The 20,432-nt window shown below is 34.5% G+C and overlaps 3 protein-coding genes across 3 annotated transcripts; all 3 read left to right on the top strand.

Moving 5' to 3' along the window:
• The first annotated feature begins 1,875 nt into the window (after window positions 1-1,875).
• Window positions 1,876-4,624, top strand: LOC131942233 (perivitellin-2 67 kDa subunit-like). The gene is made up of 3 exons (XM_059301978.1): window positions 1,876-2,118; window positions 3,130-3,396; window positions 3,581-4,624. The coding sequence occupies exons 1-3, from the start codon at window positions 1,876-1,878 to the stop codon at window positions 4,622-4,624; spliced, it is 1,554 nt and encodes a 517-aa protein (XP_059157961.1).
• A 2,827-nt stretch (window positions 4,625-7,451) lies between these two features.
• LOC131942251 (perivitellin-2 67 kDa subunit) lies at window positions 7,452-9,830 on the top strand. Its single transcript, XM_059302007.1, has 2 exons — window positions 7,452-7,755; window positions 8,342-9,830. Exons 1-2 carry the CDS (start codon window positions 7,513-7,515, stop codon window positions 9,818-9,820), a joined length of 1,722 nt encoding a protein of 573 aa, XP_059157990.1. The 5' UTR covers window positions 7,452-7,512; the 3' UTR covers window positions 9,821-9,830.
• A 2,293-nt stretch (window positions 9,831-12,123) lies between these two features.
• On the top strand, window positions 12,124-15,988 carry LOC131942232 (clathrin light chain A-like). Its single transcript, XM_059301977.1, has 4 exons — window positions 12,124-12,171; window positions 14,521-14,641; window positions 14,768-14,851; window positions 15,444-15,988. The coding sequence occupies exons 1-4, from the start codon at window positions 12,124-12,126 to the stop codon at window positions 15,908-15,910; spliced, it is 720 nt and encodes a 239-aa protein (XP_059157960.1). The 3' UTR covers window positions 15,911-15,988.
• Window positions 15,989-20,432: the final 4,444 nt, after the last annotated feature.

Below are 20,432 nucleotides of genomic sequence, written 5' to 3'. Positions count from 1 at the left end.
TATGAATATGTATATTATATGGTAGGCCTCTATATAAATATAGACACGTAAGCCTATATAGAAACCATCAGGAAAAAAAAAAAAAAAAATTTATATATATATATATATATATATATATATATATATATATATATATATATATATATATATATATATATATATATATATATGAAACATGTTAAAACACCATCCATGTAATACATTAGATCGTATTAGTGCATCTGCAATATCTAGTGTGTCGCCTCAGTAGCTAATAGTTTTCAATAAAACAACTAAGTGCATCATCAAACACGAATTCCGAATGACTAGGTTTTCGACCGAGGCTAAACTCGTGTGATCTATTCATGTCCTGTCTCTTTGAAGTTTTATTTTAAACCATATTTTACAGTTGATTATTTGGATTGATCCATATGTCGTTAGCAGCACATGTTACAAAAATTGGGCATCATTTGGGGATTTGTAATAGGTAGATCCTAGGATTGCGCTTAACATCAGTTTTATTCTGTTTAATCGCTGTAAGTAGTTTAAATATTTTTAGATCTCTTTTATTTATAGATATGCAATAGTTCTATGTTTTGTTTATTCTGTTTAATCGCTGTAAGTAGTTTAAATATTTTTAGATCTCTTTTATTTATATAAATGCAATAGTTTTATCTTTTGTTTATTCTGTTTAATCGCTGTAAGTAGTTTAAATATTTTTAGATCTCTTTTATTTATAGATATGCAATTTTATCTTTTGCTATTATGCCCAATGGGATCGGAGCCTGTTGGTTTAAATTCGTGCCAGAAATGTTAAAATCAGTGACGATGTCCAACAAATTATGTCTTGTTTAGTATTTTTTTGTATATGACGGCCTGGCCTAAACGGTAGAGTATAAGGCTGCTAACCCGAAAGTCTTTACGTTGAATCCAGGTCTAAGTAAGTAGAAAATCTCTGAGTCCACCCAGGTCTCGGACAGAAGAGGCTCGTTAGCTGGGGACAGCCACTCTTCTAGGAGAGACAACTCCAAAATCAAAAAGCTGCTGCCTTGTAGTTTGTTCTTGGTTTGACAAAGGCTATGGAAGCAAATCCAAAAAGAAAAGCAGGCTGAAATTGGTGTCAATGGCCTCAATGGCGCATAACCAGTTGACACGTAATCCTTAATTGTGTTGGAGGCGTTGTCGAGTCGGCAAAAGCTCATGGTTGATAAATTCGAAAAAAAAAACCCTCTGGCAGATAAGGCTCGATCCCTCCCAACACTAAAAATTGAGAACGAAGAAGAAGAAGAACCAGTTCATATGGTGACCCTAACTCAGGGTAATTAAAGGCGGGTGGAAAAGGCGGGTGGTCTGACAACATCTTCCCTTCATATGCCGAGGTCAAGAGACATATGAATTCTACTGCATCTGCCCAATAGATCGCTATGTCTAAAAAGGAATCTTTACTTAAGTATTTTTCGTGTGTAGAACATTTGATATTCCCATTCTATTCCTACTGACATTTCTTTATTATTGGTTTAAAATTTGACTCATCTTTAGATACAGTTCATATTTCATTTCTTTTACTACCGTTCTTTTTCTTCGTTCTTAATTTTAATGTTGGAAGGAGGAATCCCCCCAGCACACTTAAATATACGTGTCAACTGGTTATGCGCCATTGATGCCATTGAATCCGATTCCAGCCTGCTTTTCTTTTTGGATTTGCTTCCATAGCCTTTGTCCAACCAAGAACAAACTACAAGACAGCAGTTGTTTGATTTTGGAGTTGTCTCGAGACTGTTCGGTTTAGCAGCCATGAGCTTTACCGACTCGACCACGCCGATTCCTTACTAAAATTAGAACATTGTGTAAATTATAAATAATGATTGTGTTTATTTAGCCCAGTTCACCGTTACGATGTTTCTCTACATTGTCACCGTGTTGACTGTGATGGTGGGAGTGGCTCAGGCCGCCAACTGTCAAAATCTCCCCCCAGGCTTGTCGAAGATTGTAAAGGGTGTGGACATCAGCAGACTGGACCTGCTGCCTCTAGACAACGCGGGGGATAACGGAATCTTGAAGCCGATTTTCAGCATCACTTGCGATGAACAGAAAAAATGGAAAAATCCGAAAGGCGTGGAATACGATCTCCCTGATATGGTTAAGTCTGCATTTTATTATTTTCAAAACGACCAATCACTTTTAAGTAGGCCTAGTTCGATATATAAATATTATAAACGTCATGATTTTTTGAAAAATAACTACATTATTTATTATAATCTTGTATAAAATTAATTAAATCTCAAGATTACGTTCTAATTGATTGTAGAATACTGCATAAGGTATAGTACCAAATACTTTAAGAAGCAACTTTGTTACGGTGTCCTTTGTTCTATACACTTTGTTCCATACGCTTACTTTGTTTCGGTGTCTTCCGTTTCATACACGTTCTTTGTTACGGTGTCCTTTGTTTCATACACGTTCTTTGTTACGGTGTCCTCCGTTTCATACACGTTCTTTGTTACGGTGTCCTCCGTTTCATACACGTTCTTTGTTACGGTGTCCTCTGTTCAATACACGTTCTTTGTTACGGTGTCCTCCGTGTCATACACGTACGTGTTACTGTGTCCTACTCTGGGCAGAACTTAAATTCAGCTTTCAATAAATACGAAGTAAGCAAATTATGATAACAAATTAAACCCTAAATCGCCAAATTTAGCATAAAATTTAATGCCATTAAATTTATTTATCCTACTTTTAAAAATGTAAAGATCTTTACCTAATTACCTACATTCATTCTTTTGGTATAATATTGTATCAAACATTTTCTAAAAGTATAAAGCAAAATGACAGTCGACTATAGAGGACAAATATGTTTTATAACATGCATATTTTACAATACTTTGTGTGTGTGTTCTTGTAGCGACTTTTGCGAAAAGAACGAAATTTTTTCAATATGCTAAGAAAATTAAAGCAATAAGACACCATTTGTAGTAATAAAACGATGTTTACAACACCTCTGTATGCGATAATTTTAGATACGTCCATTTCTATGAGAAAAACAAATTTCATCAATAAAGCCGAAGACAAAAAAACCTAAACTGATCACTGACAGTATGACACACTACATAGCACCTTATGTTATAGGCTATAATTCTATGTTTCTCTAAGATCACTAGCTTGGAGTCCAGACCTATCGGCACGTTTACATCAAAAGCAAACACCTACAAAGATCACAAGGAATTGAAAAACTCGATGGCAGCAACTGTTGGTCTGGACGCTGCCGTCGCGCTTTTAGCCTTTTCAGCAAGTGCATCATACAAGAAACTGAAACATTCCATCGACAACAGCTCTATCCTAACATCCGAAGCATCAGCATTCTCATCCGTGTATCAGGCAGAACTCAACACTCCGGACTTTTTAATATTCGAGAAACAAGTACAGTTCAAAACAAGTACAGTTCAACATTGATAAACATTTAAATGGAACATTTGAAAGTAACATTCAGGCTTACGAAAATTTTATCAAAACGTTTGGCACGCATTACTTTAGTAGCGCTAATTTCGGTGGGTATATTAGAGTTTTACTTGAGACTGAAGAAAAGTATGCGTTGAATAAAAAGGAATCAGAAATCATCGCAGGCGCAAAAGCGTCTTTGGATCAGCTAGGATCTGGAAAGTTTGATTTCTCAAAAGAAAATTTGAAAACCGATGAAAATTTTAAAACTGCGACGCACAAAACAGTGAAGTATTTCGGTGGGGAAACAAGCAACAAAGAAAACGTAGATTTTCCAGCATGGCAGAGTACTATAGAGAAAAATCCTTGGTTGTATTCTGGTAAACTAGTTCCTATCAGTGATTTAATTAAAGACGAAACAAAGAAGTCTTCCATGATTAAAGCTGTGAAAAACCATTTATTGAAAGGATTTCTAGACGAACTTGAAACTAGTACGCATTCTCTTTCCGAAAACTTCGACAACTTCATTATAAAAGATTTATGGAACAAAGCGAAGCTACTTCAGAAAAATAAAATCACATCAGAAGATGATGTGAATGCTTTGGCGAAAGCTGTTGAGGATTACACCAAAATTCCTTCATGGTTTTCACACGACACTCATATTTGCTTTCAATGGAAAGGTGCACCTGTTTTTTCAAATTGCAATAGTTTAACAACGGGAAGCATCTGCTCGCAAGTAAACAACATGACCGCTCGGTACCACGATAACTCAAAGGCCATGTTTGGTGGGTGTACAATGCAGTGGAAAATTCAGTCAAATAACTTTCCATCCTGGTTCAATCAGGTGAAACTGTGCTTTCAATATCAACCAACTGGTAACGAAGGCCAATGTGTCAGTGAGTCAAAGCAAAGTATGGTATGCGCCAACATCAACAACTACACACCAGAGTACATGGACGACACCGACGGCCGCAGTGGTGGATGTAACATGAGGTGGAAGCTTGAAGTTCCTCAGACAGCACCTCTGTGGATGCAGGCTGTGAGGTTGTGCTTCTCATGGAAAGCAACAGGCGACGCGAAACAGTGCGGTGTGGGGGCACCGAATGACCAGTGTGTGATCGGCAACAACTGGACGAAATATTACCTGGACGATACGGACAAGAGGAGCGGGGGCTGTGACCTGAGCTGGGGTATAAAAACACCTGTGTGACGTAGATGAATGTTTTTATATGCCAGATTTTTTTTAAGTTTACCTTTTTTTTTTAATTTCTAGTCTACTGCACCTAATGGACCTGAAAAAAAAGAACCTAAAATCAATGAGTTAACATGAATAAAATATACAAATATTACTATTTAATTAAAATGTATACAACTACATTCTTTAACTAGTCGTTTGTTCTTCTTCGTCTTGTTCCCTAATTGTAATTATGGAGGGGGATTTAGTGTCAACATTAAAATCACACAGTGGCCTGTTAACTCAGACTGCTTTTTTCTGGAAGGGACTCCATAGCCTTTTGTATGCACAGCAGCAGTTGTGCGATTATGATGTTTTCTCGCGTAGATGTGTTGACGATTTCATCTGCGGGTGATTCAAACTCGTTACTTTTGGGGTTAGGGGGTAGACCCGACAACGCCGTCCCCTTATATTTTTTGCCGAATGGGCCGGTGGTGACGGGCATGTGTGGTACACTAAAGCTGTCCTGATTGATAGAACTTCCGGTCAAACTTCTTCTTCTTCTTCGTTCTTAATTATTAGTGTTGAAGGGGATCGAGATTTATCTGCCAGTGGGTTTGAACTCGAGACTGTTCGAATGTATCAACCATGAGCTTTTTGCCGACTCGACCACACCTTCTACACAATTAAGCGTTACGTGTCAACTGGTTTTGCGCCATTGAGGCCATTGACTCCGATTTCAGCCTGCTTTTCTTTTTGGATTTGCTTCCATAGCCTTTGTCCAACCAAGAACAAACTACAAGGCAGCAGTTGTTTAATTTTGGAGTTGTCTCTCCTAGAAGAGTGGCTGTCCCCAGCTAACGAGCCTCATCTGCCCGAGGGTTCGAACTCGAGACTTTTCGGCTTAGCAACCATGAGCTTTACCGACTCGACCACGCCGACCCCTTTCCGGTCAAACAACTGTGGACACCTAGCCTCACTACCTGACTCTCAATGTAAGATTTTCATACACTACACCTGACCTGTCTCACACAGTTTCGATACGCTAGGCTGTACAGTTAGCATATACAATGTATTTTAATAGACTTAACAATCTAGTCAGAATAACGATATAATTTAAGGCGATCACTTTGATTAAAAAATGTAAGTTGTGAGGAAACTAAACTTTCATTGTGAGGTATAACAACATTAACATAAGCACACTTATGTATGTAACAACATGAAGATCAATTCAAGTTATGAGCTGTAAATACATGAACCAAAGCTACCTTAGCACGTCAAGTGTAAAAGCCACAAATGTCAAAAGTTAGGCCAAAAAGATACTGTCTACAAGCTGGTCAATATTATATTTTCGTAGTCAGTCAACATTTTTTGGAGTAGTTGGCTAGCACCTTATTTGAGGTAATTAGCCACTATCTTTTTTTTTTGGTAATTGGCTAACACAATGTTTGTGGAAATTTGTTAACAACTTATTTTACCCGTTGTCGTAAACAAACCACTACTATTTTGCCACGAATTATTTTTCTACTTCCTGTTTGCATTCATTTCATTAATATTCATGGCTTAGTAAATACGGTGTAGATGTACAATACTGCATGTATAACAATATAAATACTTAATATCACCGAGGCAGCTAATACCATCATTGATACAATGCGGGCTGGAAAATCAATAATAATAATCGCTTTTTTTGTTATTGATTTTATTTTATTTTTATTTTTGTTAGTGCATTTTAAATTATACTGAACAGCTGTGTTTAGAGATTAGCCTCTATTTGTAAAACTTAGATCACGTGAGATTTATAAGTTTTCTGAGGTTAATCAGAGGCGCCTACACGGTTGGGCTGTGTTATGCCCGTGTAATGTGTTTTACTCACACTTATATTACGCAGTGTTGTATCGTACACACTAGTATTGAGTTGATCAAATGTAAACAGTGTTAAGATTTTACGACAATTCAACACCCGATCCACGTCAATAATTACCATCATTCGACATCCCTTTTGATAACTACCCACCAGAGGCGTAGCAAAGAGGGTGGGGGGGGGGGGGGTGCGGAACGCACCTGGTGACATCATTTAGGGGGGTGACACCAAGGCAAAAAAATAGCAAAATATATAGAGAAAAATGATAATTCCACTTAATTAAGTGATTAATTCGAGTGTTATATAGTGTTTTAAGAGGTGCAAATAGAAAGTTTGAAGGGGGTGGGTGCAAATCGAAAATTGAAAGTTTGTCGCCACGCCTCTGGGCGGGTGACACCATTAAGTGCTGCACCGGGTGACACCCGACCTCGCTACGCCACTGCTACCCACCTCATCTCAGAGGCTAAAGCTTCTATCTTTTCAGCTCTTCTCAGATTCCACGAAGCAGACCTAGTTTGTATTCTAACATTTAGAAGTTTGAACATAATTTCTAATTAATTCTACTATAGAATATCCTCTCACAATCCCATACCATACGCAATACATGACCAGTTTAGTTTTATTTTGTGCATTGTATATCTATACGCCTTTTAAATACAATCTGAAAGCGTCTATGCAAATAAATGATTCTGAACAATAACTCGGATATTGAAGTATTGTTCGTACCGCTCCGCTGGTAGTATTAATTGCTTACAAACAACCCGTTCGTAAATAAATAACGTCGTTGTCTTTTGCTTATTCTACATCATCCCCGATTTGTTTTGGATAAAAGATTTTCCTATTCTACACACACTCTTGTATATTCTAGTAAGTACATATTGTGTTTGTTTTTATTTAATGTTATTGATTGTCTACACTAAACTATCGTATTTTATATTAGTTGGTTGTAAAAATCGCGGTTTATTTACTCTACGTTAGAGCGTAAGTTCAGCACGTGAATTCATATTGTTGATATAAAATTGAGTTGTATGTTTCTGTATTAGAAAAGTTCACCGTTACGATGTTTCTCTACATTGTCACCGTGTTGACTGTGATGGTGGGATTGGCCCAGGCCGCCAACTGTCAAAATCTTCCCCCAGGCTTGTCGAAGATTGTACAGGGAGTGGACATCAGCAAACTGGACCTGCTGCCTCTAGACAACACGGGGGATAACGGAATCTTGAAGCCGATTTTCGATTTCACCTGCAGTAAAGGGAATAAATGGACCAATTCAAAAGGCGTGGTCTACGATCTACCTGATCAGGTAAGGGGGTCGTTCAGAAAAAAACTCAACCCTCACCGGGGGAGAGGGGTTAAATATTTCGTGACAATGTGTGACGAGGGGGGGGGGTGGAGTTCAGAAAGACATCATCCTTTTCGGTTGGACGGGTTCCACATGTTGTGACAATGTGTGACGAGGGGGGGGGGGATTTCATTTTGTATAACGACACACTTTTCGTTATAATACAAAATTTTGATAACTGAGTTACGTCGTTTTTACCTTTTTGAAAAACAGTATTTTTTGTTTGAAATGTGTAATAATGATATACTCAATTTAGAGAGTGCTAAGAAAATATTTTAGATACAAATGTTTCAGGAGGGTTGTAGGCTACGGAGTGACGTCATATAAAGGTGAGGGGTCTGGCTTTTAGTCACGATGGTTGACGATTAATAGGGGTGAAAGAAACAATAGTTCAAAACGCTTGTGGTCATTTATGGATAACACCTAGGTCCTAAAGACTACTTTAATACAAAACCTGAAAGAGCTGTTTAAGTTTCGTTTATATTGTGGATATCACGTTAATATTAGTTGCATAATGTTTATATAACATTTCAACATTTTCTGACAGATTGTGCACATTGATACGTTACCTGGCGGATCGTTCACCTCACGAATAGCTTACTACAAAGATTACAAGGAATTAAAGAACGAAATGAGTACCAATGTCGGACTAGACGCGATGACAGCTATGTTTGCTTTCTCTTTGAGCGCTTCCTACAAGAAACTAAAACATGCAATCGACAACAGCTCGACGCAAACATCAGAAGCTTCAGCATTTTTATCCGTGTTTCGGGCTGACGTAAACACACCGGACTTTCTTACACTAGACGAACAATTAAAATCCTACATTGATAAATCTTTAAATGGAACATTCGAAAGTAGCGCCCAGGCCTACGATAAAATTATTGAATTATTTGGCACTCATTACTTTAGCAGTGCTAATTTCGGTGGGTATATTCGAGTTTTACTTGAGACTGATGAAAAATATGCTTTGAATAAAAGTGAATCTGATATCAAAGCCAACGCTAAAGCGTCTTTGGATCAGCTAGGATCTGGAAAGTTTGATTTTTCAAAAGAAAAATTAAAAACCGATGAACAGTTTAAAACTGCGACCCACAAAACTGTGAAGTATTACGGTGGAGAAACAAACAACACGGAGAACGTAGATTTTCCAGCATGGCAGAGTACTATAGAAAAAAATCCTTGGTTGTATTCTGGTAAACTAGTTCCTATCAGTGATTTAATTAAAGACGAAACAAAGAAGTCTTCCATGATTAAAGCTGTGAAAAACCATTTATTGAAAGGATTTCTAGACGAACTTGAAACTAGTACGCATTCGCTTTCCGAAAACTTCGACAACTTCATTATAAAAGATTTATGGAGCAAGGCGAAGCTACTTCAGAAAAATAAAATCCTATCAGAAGATGATGTGAATGCTTTGGCGAAAACTGTTGAAGATTACACCAATATTCCTACATGGTTTTCACACGACACTCAGATTTGCTTTCAATGGAAAAGTACTGGCATGTCTTCACAATGCAATGATCTGTCAGAGGGCGTCTTCTGTTCACAAATAAACAACATGAGTTCTTGGTACCACGACAGCACAAACTTGTTGTTTGGAGGGTGTAAGTTACAGTGGAAAATTCAGTCAAAGAATTTCCCAACCTGGTTTAAAGACGTAAAGCTGTGCTTTCAGTACGAAGCAACTGGTGACAAAGACCAGTGTGTTGGTGCGACAAAGGAAAAAACGGTATGCGCCAACATCAACACCTACACACCAGAGTACATGGACGACACCGACGGCCGCAGTGGTGGATGTAACATGAGGTGGAAGCTTGAAGTTCCTCAGACAGCACCTCTGTGGATGCAGGCTGTGAGGTTGTGCTTCTCATGGAAAGCAACAGGCGACGCGAAACAGTGCGGTGTGGGGTCACCGACTGACCAGTGTGTGATCGGCAACAACTGGACAAAATTTTACCTAGACGATACGGACAACAGCAGCGGGGGCTGTGACCTGAGCTGGGGTCTAAAAACATCTGTTTGACTTAGATGAATGTTTTTATATGCCAGATTTTTGTTTTAAGTTTACCTTTTTTTTAAATTCTAGTCTACTGCACCTAATGGACCTGAAACAAAAAAGAACCTAAAATCAATTAGTTAACATGAATAAAATATAAGAATATTACTATTTGATTAAAATGTATACAACTACATTTTTTAACTAGTCGTTTGTTCTTCTTCGTCTTGTTCCCTAATTGTAATTATGGAGGGGGATTTAGTGTCAAAATTAAAATCACATAGTGGCCTGTTAACTTAGACTGCTTTTTTCTGGAAGGGATTCCATAGCCTTTGTATGCGAAGCAGCAGTTGTGCGATTATGATGTTTTCTCGCGTAGATATGTTGTTGACGATTTCATCTGCGCGGGGTTTAAACTCAGGACTTTTGGGTTTAACGGGAAGGCGCTCTACGGCCCGACCACGTCGTCCCTTTATATTTTTTGCCGAATGGGCCGGTGGTGACGGGCATGTGTGGAGCACTAAAGCTGTCCTGATTGGTGGAACTTTCGGTCAAACAACTGTGGACACCTAGACTCACTACCTGACTCTCAATGTAAGATTTTCATACACTACACCTGACCTGTCTCACACAGTTTCGATACGCTAGACTGTACAGTTAGCATATACAATGTATTTAAATAGACTTAACAATCTAGTCAAAATAACTTGCTATATTTTGAGGCGATCACTTTGATTAAAAAATGTAAATTTATTGAAACTGTATGAATACTAAGATAATTTTTCTAGTTCTTTTTTTTTTGTATAAACTGATTTTAAAAACGTCATTAAAGGGTATCAAACGTTAAAGATAAATATCTATCTCGACTTCAAATTGGTGCGACGTAACTTGTCACATATTTATTTTTAGATAAATAAAGGGTAGACAATATAATCAAACCAACGTTATAAAATGGTAGACAATATAATCAAACCGTAATTATAAAAAGGTAGACAATATAATCAAATAAACGTTTTGCTTTCTCTTGTTGACCTTACACAGTAAATAATGTAAATGATTTTGGAAAGTGTAATAAGATGATTAATCTTCTTCTTCTTTTTCTTTCTTAATTGTAATAATGAACGGTATTTTCTCTACCACAATTAGATATTACGTGTCTACGTTTTATGCGTCATTTAGACCATTGAATCCTATTTTAGTCTGCCATTGTTTTTGTTTTTGCTTCCATACCTTTTGTCCAACCAAGAACAAACTAGAAGATAGCAGTTGCTTGATTTTGGAGTGTTCTCTCCGAGATGAGTTGCTGTCCCGAGCTATGGAGCCTTACTTGCCCGGGGGTTTAAACTCTGAACTATTCGGTATAACAACCAAGAGCTTCATCTTATATTTAATTTAACTACGCTTTAATTTAAATATTTAAAAAAAAATTTAAAATGCATATAAAAACAATTCAATATACTTTTATTTTAATATATATCAGCAAAATGTATTTTAAAACAACTCACAGATGTGTTGAACAAAGTGTGAACTGCTTGGAGGAGTGTTTTGCTAGAGTTGTTAGATCATTACTTCTCCCATATTAGCTTTGGCACGGACGGTAGAGACAAAACATCCTAGTGGCATAAACTATGAGGCAACATGTCGCAGAACAAACAACACAGATAACAACAAGCTTTTATGACGTTGTATACAGTCAAATAAAACTATACTATTGATTATAAGCTACTATGATGGCGAATATTTGTTTTGTTACTCAACTTCTTCTAAAGTTCCCTATTTTTTAAATAATTTAGCTTAACATGAAATAATTATATCACTCATCTAATTAGATATACTTCTCCTTGTAAGATTTATGAAAGATATTTTAACCTAAATACATTTTTTCCCAAGATAGATCGTTGTTTTGAAGTTTATTTCTTAAAGACATTTGTAAATGCAATTAATTGAAGACAATAGTTTATATACATATATATATATATATATATATATATATATATATATATATATATATATATATATATATATATATATATATATATATATATATATTATATATATATATATATATATATATATATATATATATATATATATATATATATATATATAATAGAGGATGTTGAATGTGTTAGTTAACATTAAAATTGATTTTAACACCCGCTGGCTTATAAGTTGTTAGGAACCAGCCGCTAAAATCAACCAGGATAGATAAGATGTTTGTTAACTTTGTAATTGCATGCGTGTACCTAAAACGTATATAAATGATAGTTTGAGTGCATTGTCTGAAAACTTTGGTTTTTTCACACAACCATCCAAGTACATCATAAAAAATGACGCCTTTTCTAGTTCTCATCAGCATGCTGGTTGGCTCAGCTTTCGTAAGTATATCGATATAACTGTGATAATACATATTATGCTAAGATGTAATTAATGTAGATAATTTAATTGACTATTTTATAATAAAACTATTATAGATCTTATAATTAATCACGATAGATATTGGCCTTAACGGAACCAAACTACCAAATTTATTGCAATCTATATTATGAAATTTTTAATTAACAACTTTTTTTTTTTGACAAATATTTTGAATATTTATAAAATATTGAGCCTTCAAAGTAAAAATAACTAGTACGAAAATGTTCATTTTATCCTGACAGGTATTCAATCAATCAATTAATCGTTCCGTAACCCTTGTTTGGGATCGTCGGGGTATCATAGTTGTTTTGAAGTTCTCAAATTTTCCGCCATTTTTCTCTGTCCTTTGTTGATCTAAGCAGTTGTGTGCCCATGTAGTCTCAGTTTTCTAGTTTTGACTTTGCTTAAGCTCAGTAGATTCTCAAAAAGAACCAATCACAACCCTGGTCGCTTCACGAATCTCTCCATGAAATCCTCAGAAGTCTGCGTAGACATGTAATTTCTAGGGCCTGGATTCTTCTCTGAAGTTCTCCGTTAATCATCCATGCCTCGCATTCATAAAAGATGGCCATAATTGAAAAGAGGGAAAACGCGTAAACATATAGTGTGACTACTATATTAAAAAAAATTAATTTATTAAATAATAAAGAAAAAATAAATAGAATCCGGTTAATATAGAGTACCAATTACAATCTATGAACATTTTTTAAAGCTACATGCTTAAGTATTGTATAGTACAATAGTTAAAGCAGTAACTTCAAGTAATAAATACACCTTCGCGTTTCTGAACGATAGAGTATAGATCTTGAATTACATTGTTTACAATGTAAAACAATGAAGTAACTGGGTAGTAATTCAGAAGCATAACGACCTTGTTAGCCCTGGTCAAAGAGATAACCACAAAGGCTATATCCCTGGCGTGGTGATCGCTTTTACATCGGATAGATGAACAACATAAATGGAGTCTTAATATTCAGGTTTCATCTCTTTTCTTAAGCAACCCATCCCGTGAAACGTTCAAATTAATTTTTCTATACAGACAGTCCATTGTGCTGTTTATTCAATCAATACGTTTTCAGTCGATGTGATGTTGTTTCTACGTAACATTTGGTATATGCGGCGTTCATTCTATGTGGTACCAGAGGCGTAGCGAGGGGGGGGGGGTGCGGACCGCACCGGGTGACACCATTTAGGGGGTTGACACCAAGGCAGAAATAGCAAAATATATAGAGAAAAACTTGAAGGGGGGGGGGGGGGGGGCGCAAATCGAAAGTTCGAGGGGGCGGGGGTGGGTGCAAATTGAAAATTTGAAAGTTTGTCCCCGGGAAGGGTCGCTACGCCTCTGGGGGGGGGGGGGGGTGACACCATTAAGTGCCGCACCGGGTGACACCCGACCTCGCTACGCCACTGTGTGGTACTATTGTATTAATTCCTTTTGAAATTATATTTCTATGTTCAAAATATTGCTGGCTTACTCACACAAAATTAAACGTGTAATCATAGCAGAAAGAATTATAATTTTTAGAAGTCATTAAATAATCATCAATTAACATTAAGTAAAAAAAAAATCTTACCTCATTCTAATAGTCCTACAAATAAGTATATTTCCTTTAATTTTGGGTAGTGTAATTTAAAGTTAGGTAAAGTTAGGTTAGGTTAGGTTAGGTTAGGTTAGGTTAGGTTAGGTTAGGTTAGGTTAGGTCAGGTCAGGTCAGGTCAGGTCAGGTCAGGTCAGGTTAGGTCAGGTTAGGTTAGGTTAGGTTAGGTTAGGTTAGGTTAGGTTAGGTTAGGTTAGGTTAGGTTAGGTTAGGTTAGGTTAGGTTAGGTTAGGTTAGGTTAGGTTAGGTTAGGTTAGGTTAGGTTAGGTTAGGTTAGGTTAGGTTAGGTTAGGTTAGGTTAGGTTAGGTTAGGTTAGGTTAGGTTAGGTTAGGTTAGGTTAGGTTAGGTTAGGTTAGGTTAGGTTAGGTTAGGTTAGGTTAGGTTAGGTTAGGTTAGGTTAGGTTAGGTTAGGTTAGGTTAGGTTAGGTTAGGTTAGGTTAGGTTAGGTTAGGTTAGGTTAGGTTAGGTTAGGTTAGGTTAGGTTAGGTTAGGGTTGAATCCGCTCCGTTGTGTTGTGTTGTGTTGGGTCAGGTCAGGTCAGGTCATGTGTTCAATATTTGAGATCATATATTAGACACTATATGATTTCTATAAAAATATTATAGCTCACAAAATAGTACAAAGTAAAATTGTTTAATTTAGCATTTATTAAAATAGCCTAGAAATTACCTTTAAATTATTTTTTTTAAATTTCATAATGCATTACCAAGTCTATTAATGCTTGGAACGGTGGGTCTAAATCACGATCTAGCATTTATTCAAAAAGAGAGGATACCACCGCCTTAGCCATTTTGAAAAATGTTTCTGATTTAATTTTACTAGCGGAAAAAGGTAAAAATTCAAAATTCTTATTGACAATGGTCATTTTTTAATGAATTAAAAATATACACTGCAAATTGTATTTGGAACGGTCGTTTAAAAACGCATTAATATGTATTTGTTATTCTTTTTGTTTAGGGATTATTGCAAATGATTTAAAAGGAAATGCCAGCAATATCGCAGATGCCATTAAAGATTTTTTAGCATCTAACGGTGGCAGTGGTAAGCCTCATTTATAGTTCAATACGTCTTTTCGCTTTCTATGTTTAGACTTTACTTTTATTCACGATTTTAAATTTTATTTTTTCAAAGGCTTTTATTCATCTTGCTCAGTACGCATTGCGTGTGGCTCCGCAAATCTTGGAATACTAATTTAACCCACTCCCCATTGTCTGATGGAGCTGAAATTTGGTACAGTTATAGATCTTGAACTTGATTGACAATGCGAGAATATGGAATTTTCAATCTAATTAGATGGACAATCATGCATTAAAATATTTTTTTTTAAATATTGTATTCAATAGTTAAAGGGGAGACAACACGATTTTTAAAAACTCGATTGATCAGAGGGTCGTCGAGTTTGAACTTTTCAGTTCACGGTTAGCTGATTTCGAACAACCACGTATTTATAGACAGGAAACTAAATTTTAGTGATCATAGGCTGCTGGACGTAGTAACTTTATTTCGAACGAAGGACTAAAAAGTAAAAATAAATCTCACGTAAAGACTATAAATTTTCAGGGAAAAAAACTTTTATTATATTCACAAATCACAAAAAAAAATCACTAATAAAAAAATGCACTAAACGTAAATTATATTAATGACAATGGATCACAGCAATATGGAGGCTATAATGAAGGCCTCAATGAAAATAAAATATCAAGTAATGGGCCAAGTAACATGTATGAGGCAATATCCCAGCAAGATACCATGAGAGCAGTTCCAGAGAAAATAAAAATCTGGCGTGAAGAACAAAAGACAAGACTGGAGAAAAATGACTCTGAAGAAGAAAAGCGTAAAAAAGAATTGAAAGAGAAAGCAAAGAAAGAGCTTGATGACTGGTACAAACATCACACGGAACAGTTGGAGAAAACAAAAGAGAACAACAGGGCCGCTGAAACTGCATTTGTCGAGGATCGTGATGAAAAGGTCACCGGTCAAGCATGGGAGAAAATAACTCGCCTTTGTGAATTTAACCCAAAGAACTCAAAGAACACAAAAGATGTATCTAGGTTCAGGTCTATCTTGTTGCAACTGAAACAGACACCATTAGTGCGTTAGGTATTGTGTGCAATTAGAAGCTGATTGTACATTTGTCATTTTTATGTTAGTCATCAGCAAATGTTTTAATAATTATGTTATATAAATTTCCAACTTCTAAAATAAAATATTAGTTTTCAGTGAATAAGTAGAATTATTTCTACAGAATAAATGTTTTTATAGTGTATCCTCTTAGCATTTTTATTGTTAGATATTTTAGCCAATTTTTTTCCAAAGTATGTATTTTAGTACAAGATAAAATGTAGAAAACTATGCCAATAGATAGTTATATTGCAAAAAAATAGAAAGATGTCCACTGGTTTCTAAATTTTTATTTTGGCTGCAACCCTAATTAAAATAAATCATAAAGAGACGTTTAAAATGACCAATTTGTGTTTGTGAGTGTAATGAATAAAAGGAGGAAGTATTGTTTATTTATATAATTATTTTTTTTTACCTTTCATTATCAATCACATAATCTGGATATTAATCTATAAAAATCATTTCAACAGATCATTACAGAAATATCAAATTCATGTTCCTTGGCATTAGAAAATATAAATTGTTATGTTTGGTAAGAACTTAGAATTCTCAATTATTCATTCTTCAAAATTGTCTCTCTATAGATAGTTGCCGCTGTTTTATATCTAGTGTGTATAGATCAATGTTGTCTTTATCTCATGTTTAGCCTGTAAAGTAATTTTCTCTGAACTTAACCTTAGTATACCCATCACTTGTACCCTACCCTTATCCTTTGTTCCTAAAATGCAAATATTGTTTGGCTGTTCGTGGTTTGATCAGTTTTCTTGTGATATTCACCGTGTCGTACATTCAGTTCATTCCATTACAGAAGCCTTGGTTGTTTGTTTTCTCTGATCATACATTGATAAACACTAAAGTAAGGAATGTTTTTTTTTTGTTAACTTGCGATTGCTGTCAGTGTGATGAGAAACCATGTTTATTGTCAGCCCATTTAATACTCACCATAACAATTAGTTGTTCTTTTTATGTACGACTGAATTAATTTATAAATAAAGAGACATGAGATTTAAAAAAAAAAAAAAAAAATTTAGTTTGGTGCAACTTCACTAAAGCTATATTCTGGCATGATTAAAATAAAAGCCTGGGCGTTCACTTATGGAAAATATATTCCCTTTCATATGGAGTTTATTGATAGGTTTATATTCTATAACATTCTATGTTCAATTTTCATCACTAAGCTCACAACGATACAATACATTCTGCTGCTGGTTATAGTGATTTCTAGTCGCTGCCTTTGTCAAACAATCAGGCCATACCGCTAGGCAGTCCTTTAAGATTTGATAATTTTTGTTATAGATTCAATAGCTAAACATACAGTCCAAGAGATTTTAGACGAAGCAGCTTCAAGCCTCGGTGGTTCTTCAGCTCTGACAGCGCTTCTTGCAGGTAATCCTTGGTAAAATATTTTTAAAGTACCTGAATTGTTAGTTGACGTGTAAAATATTAAAATAAATACATACATTGTTAGTTGACGTGTAAAATTTAAAATAAATACATAAATTGTTAGTTGACGTGTAAAATATTAAAATAAATACAAAAATTGTTAGTTGACGTGTAAAATATTAAAATAAATACATAAAGTGTTAGTTGACGTGTAAAATATTAAAATAAATACATAAATTGTTAGTTGACGTGTAAAATTTAAAATAAATACATAAATTGTTAGTTGACGTGTAAAATATTAAAATAAATACAAAAATTGTTAGTTGACGTGTAAAATATTAAAATAAATACATAAAGTGTTAGTTGACGTGTAAAATATTAAAATAAATAACTGAAATGTTAGTTGATGTGTAAAATAATAAAATAAATAACTGAAATCTTAGTTGATGTGTAAGATATTTTTAAAATACCTGAATTGTTAGTTGACGTGTAAAATATTAGAAATAAATACGTAAATTGTTAGTTGACAAGTAAAATATTTTTAAAATCCCTGAATAGTTGGTTGATGTGTACAAATTGATACATTCAAACATCAATGAAAATCAAAGTGTAAAATGCAGTCATTTGAAAAAACGTCTAAAAACGTCTATTATAAGTATCTAAATATTATAATTTTAAAAAAGGCTTTAAACAAAGCGAAATAAATGAATGTATTTTACAATATTTTTTTTTGTACACTATGGATATTTATATGCTATATCATAATTAGAAGATAAAATGCTATCATTCGTGAATTATTGTAAAAAATAAATAACCAGTGTAATTTTAAATGAGTTTTGATTTTTTTATTACAATTGTGCATTTAGACAAACATTTTGTATCAAACAGATCCCAGCAAGATCGACATTGGTTTTACTCTGCTCTACAAAATTGCCAACAAGGCTAAGACTCTCGAAGGTAAACTTAACCATACATCTGGATCTAGAATTAGATATTTCTAAAAGCTTTAATCGTATGATCCTGGATAAAATTACATTTTTTAAATATATGTTCTTGCTTCTAGGTCTGATCATTCTGGAAATATATTAAAAAAAATAAAGGAGCGTTTAATCATTTATAATAAATAGATAAGCCTACATGGCTTTCATTGATATCAACCCAAATATTTTATCAGGAACTGCACTAAATGGCGCAATGTCGGCGTTATAGCTCCTTGCAAGGGCTATTGAAAAGGCTGTGGATAATTCAGGTGTGTTAAAATATTCTTTTAACTATATTGTGGAATTAAGCACATACCTTTTGTGTAGTTAATAAGAATGATAACTAATACAAGAGTTACAAATAGATATATACGAATAATTTATATATATATATATATATATATATATATATATATATATATATATATATATATATATATATATATATATACTGTTTATTCACTAAGTGAGTGTCGTGACATACCTGACAAAACAAGAAGATAACACCGCTCCCGATGGAACCAGAAGCCAAAAACAAAAGGTAAACATTACCACTTATTCCAGTTAAAACGTTATGCTTATAATCAGAAAGAACACATTTTCCTAGTTTTATCTAAATAAATTAACAAACATATTTACAATTTCTTATGGTTTTATACTTAAAACTAAGGGGAAATGTTTTTTTTTCTGCAGAGGAGGAATGAGCTTCAAAGGCGAGGTGATGTAGCCTAATTTTTACACAATTACCTGTCATAACTGAATGTTTTTAAAAACATTGTGATTATAAATAAATTAATAAATGAACTATATATATATATATATATATATATATATATATATATATATATATATATATATATATATATATATATATATATTTATGTATATATATTTAAAGGATGGAACGTTGGTCTTACCGGGAATTATCACAGCAATAAAGATTGGAATGTTGGTGGAAGCATATCATATTCCTGGAGACGATAATGAATCCGCCTAACATTCTCACAGCACGAACTCAAGACCTTATCGTGTTTGTATTGTGTGCCTTACGTGAATGAATAAAAAAATATTTACTGCATCGATTTTTTTATAGCTTGGACATACTAAAAATATTTAGTTGATAACGAAAGTAATGGACGATATGTATGGATAATATTGCGGTAGATACAGCAAAAACAGTTGGTAATAAACTAATGTTAAGTTTATAGGGCGTGAAATAATACATCGATTGTATTGAGAAACAAACACATAATGTTAAAAACATATTATCGAAAACATTGAGTTTTTTAAATTTATTCCCATTCATAAAAATAAGAAAAATAACCAGGGGAGGTGACTAATAATGTAACATTTTAATTTTACGGTTGCTTCCCTTTTCTTTTTTATGTGCAAATAACTTTTTAAAAGTTTGATCAATATGTAGGGTTGTTCGGTGGTATTTTTTTCTTAAATATAAACTATAATACGTTAATCAACTTTTAACTATTTTTTTAATAAAACGAACCCTACTAGGGTTTAGGCACTAAACAACGACAAAAATGTGTCATCTTGTTTTGTGTAGCTGGTAAAACGATTTAGTCCCTAAACTTTACAATATTTTAGTTGTACCGAGTTCTGTAACTGGTCATCTTTATCAGCTTTACTGCAAGCGTAAATTTTAAATATTTTAAATATTTTACCGCTATTAGTTGGCTTACACAAATATTGACAACAATAACAAAAATCGTTTCACAGTACATTTTTACCAACATAAATCAACACTAACATTACTGCACATCAGCAAGCAGCGATTATAATTAGTATTACAGAATCATTAATGTTTTATTTGCATGTCAATGTAAAATTTGTAACGCAATTAAAGCGAGTTAATCAAGCATTTAAAATAAATATATGTTGAGGAATGTACCACATGTAGTTTTTTAATGGACGAAAAAGATTCGCCAGTTTGTTTACATTGTGTAGACAAGGGGAGGGAACTGACAAACTTCCCCACTATAGTTTCCTATAGCGTTTGATCCACTGTGGGGATGGTCATACAACCACATCATATCCCGGCCTGTAGACACACGCTCCACTGGAGCCTGGACATGTACATGTACATGTTGTGTACGTGTACCTGGTGAACCTGCCATCCCTCT

The sequence above is a fragment of the Physella acuta genome, unplaced genomic scaffold (assembly GCF_028476545.2).
Source record: "Physella acuta isolate Inbredline_101_S28 unplaced genomic scaffold, ASM2847654v3 ptg000397l, whole genome shotgun sequence".
Taxonomy (NCBI): Eukaryota; Metazoa; Mollusca; class Gastropoda; family Physidae; genus Physella; species Physella acuta.
Note: the sequence above shows the minus strand (reverse complement) of the source record. Positions and strands in the feature narration are given on the sequence as shown.